The following is a 3,063-nucleotide window of genomic DNA, read 5'->3' on the forward strand; positions in this document are numbered from 1 at the left end:
ACATGCGGAATACATCAAAACAACTTCCCGAAGAGAGTTTCCAGAAGGCTTTGTCAGTTGATATAGAAAATTGCTGCTTATCTGTAATACAATTTACAGATAATTTATATTGATGGCAAAATTTATTTTTCATCTTCAACGACGTTCTACTTAACTAGTCTACCAAAGCCTGCAAGTTTTGGCCTCAGTTCGCATTCCACTGCCAACGGAGCAATTATAGGCCTGAAAGAAGTCTTCGTTGTTGGATAGGGTTCCCAAAATCCGGTACTTATCAACAGTGTGTTCATCGGTCAAATCCTTCCAGTAGTGCTCCTCCTTATTGTCGGAACAAAATATCTGTGCGAAACCGAGAAAGAATAACTGCTCCGGGGTGATGTCAAGTCCTGGCATCTGCTCGCTAATCTGTTCCTCTCCAGAGTCCTGTAGCATTTGTTCTTTGTGGCTGCGGTAGGCCGCCAGAGCCTGCCCCAAGCCACCATTGTCAGCGATGTTTTCGTCCATTGTCGTTTTACCGTTAATATGGCGATTAATCTCTGGTATCAGGTATTTACTGTACTGGTCCATATAGCATTCGGCTCGTTCCTCGAATCTCTGTCGGGACTTTTCCGACCACCAGGAGCGACGTTTTCCGTTGCCATCATAAAATGCGCTGGTTGTGTCGAAGCCGTGAGTAAGTTCGTGGCCCACAGTGAATCCCAAAGTTCCGAATTTCAGTGCGAGCGGCCAGGAGCGGTGGAACATGGGAGGTTCCAGGATGCCGGCCATCACGTTGATGGAATTGTCTAAAATGTAGTAAGCTGCCATCACTTTCATACCTTGTAGCATCATCTGAGGCTTGGTATCATTTCCCAGTTCCTCAAAGTGGCGACTGCTGAAGCGTTCAAGGTCGATAGTAAGGCGCTTCAGATTAATGTTGGTTGAGGCGAAGCTATCATTGTCGATTTTAAGGCTGTTGATCTCCCGGATTATGCTATCTAAACGAGCATTATCTTTAAAGGAACCAATGTGCGGTTCAATCGCGGACTCCTTGAGCAGCGCCTCATCTCTAGTCGCCGTGTCCAGCCACTCGGCGTTTTCAAGCGACTTTCGAATGCTTTTCCGAAGTTCTTGTACAATTTCAAAGACCTCCAACCTTTTTTCCTCGGTAAAATGATACTGAAAAATGAGAAATGAAAACGATTAATTTTGGGGTCCCTTTCACGAAGTTCATATGACCAATACCAACCTCCATATAGAGTTTGTTGAAGAGGACCGACATGGAAGTCAGCAGAGTTATTGAGCAATAGTCCTTTTGTTCTTTGGGTGCCTTAAGTTTGGGGTCAAGTTTATAGAGCATCTGCATTGCCAGATAGTTGGCCACAGCCTCAGGATGCCGGTTGCACACCTTGTCTAGTTCCACGTAATAAAAGTCACAAAACAAATTTTCATCGGCGTGGAGTCCGTTCCAGGATATATCATAGTAATTCGTCGATTGATTGAATTCACTTTCAGCTGGATAATACGAATAAATATCGCACTCGCCAGGCACTTTAAGGGCATCCCGCCAGAACGCAAAAACCCCGTCGATAACTTCAGTAATTTTATCATCTGTTAAATTAAAGGACCTCAGGTATCCACGCATTCGCTCTTCGTTCAGACGGTAGGCACGGGAAGAATTACTGGCGATATTGGCCTCTTGGACGATGTGATCGAATCCAAGCTCGGGTAGTTTAATGTTAGGCGGAAACGGATAAACTGGTAAGATCTCCTCTCGGATCAGCCCATTTGCTCCGTAGTTGGTCAAATGTGAGCTCATGTTGACCCAGCTAAAGTTGGACGCATTCCAGGCGGCTCCATCGACGGCGGGAAAACCTCCAATTGACCGAATAAGACTTAGGTGAGCGGGATCAGCGGCGTTAAATGGATAGAGCTCTGCTTCTAGGCAGGCATTGTAGAATTGTTGGGCCACCTTCAGTTCGCTGGACACATTGAGTGCCTCCGCCAGATCCGTCCTGCCCACCAATTCCTCTACAACTTCGCTCAGGATATAAATTACATCGCCATAGTTAGACCGGCCTTTTGATGAGTATCTATCCGGTTTTGCGACCCGATAATTTCCGCACGCATACTCGTAGAAATCTTCACAGGGCGCGACACTTAAGTTCATGTATGATTTCATCTGGTTGGCATAGAGTCGGAGATAGTCAGCCGTAGAATTATTTGATGGCTTATCTTTGCTTCCGGAATTATCTGGCCCATCTACCAGGCTTCTGGCCTCGCAACCCATTAGGATTACAAAAATAAAGAACACCCAGAACATCGCGGAACGCAGCGTGGGCAAGTTAAAAAACATATTGGAGGAAAATTTCCACGCTGTGAAATATGTAGTTAGAAAATAGCACGGAAGGCGATTATTATAGTTCAACTGCCTGGATTGAATCGCGTTTGGGAACTAAACTTATAATCAAAAAATACTTTTTGCACAAGCTTCACTTAAAAAGAGAGCAGTGATTAAGAAACAAAAATGCTTATCAATTTGTTTGAACATTTGTTAGAACATGGAATAGACACAATACCGCAGGTTATTGATATGGCATTGAGTAAGGTTTTGTGATTATAATCTTCATAAATCTAAGCAAGTAAACAGACATGTTGAGAACTGTAAAAATATAATTTTCCATTATTTATAAAACAAACGTAGAACATAAATTTTGAGTTACTGTATAATATACTTTTTAATTATAGTTTTAAATTTAAATATAGCCTTATATTTATTTACAAACTTAAACAAAACTGAAAGGTATCAAGTTTTAGCAGCTGTAACTCTTACAGGTGACTAGTTAGTTCACAATAATAACTCCGATCGACGGTCCTAGTCAGTTGCCCTGGTAACCAGGAACGTATTCTGACTTTGTTTGTTCAATCAAATTTTTAGCTTATTCAAAGTTACAGAGAAGAAAAGTTGTGGAACGCAGAGAAAAATTACAAGAAACGCAGTAAATCTATAATGATTTTTGATTAGATACTGACCCGTGTGCTTCGGATTTTTTGGTGAATTTGATTTTTGCATAGAATTTTGGCAAG

General features: G+C 42.3%; 1 protein-coding gene across 1 annotated transcript; it reads right to left on the bottom strand.

Moving 5' to 3' along the window:
- Positions 1-63: 63 nt before the first annotated feature.
- Positions 64-2,409, bottom strand: LOC108109384 (neprilysin-1-like). The gene is made up of 2 exons (XM_017217883.2): positions 1,226-2,409; positions 64-1,155 (listed from the first exon to the last, which is right to left on the bottom strand). The coding sequence occupies exons 1-2, from the start codon at positions 2,330-2,332 to the stop codon at positions 160-162; spliced, it is 2,103 nt and encodes a 700-aa protein (XP_017073372.2). The 5' UTR covers positions 2,333-2,409; the 3' UTR covers positions 64-159.
- Between the last annotated feature and the right edge of the window lie 654 nt (positions 2,410-3,063).

Source organism: Drosophila eugracilis, unplaced genomic scaffold (genome assembly GCF_018153835.1).
Source record: "Drosophila eugracilis isolate 14026-0451.02 unplaced genomic scaffold, ASM1815383v1 contig_47, whole genome shotgun sequence".
In the NCBI taxonomy this organism is placed as follows: domain Eukaryota; kingdom Metazoa; phylum Arthropoda; class Insecta; order Diptera; family Drosophilidae; genus Drosophila; species Drosophila eugracilis.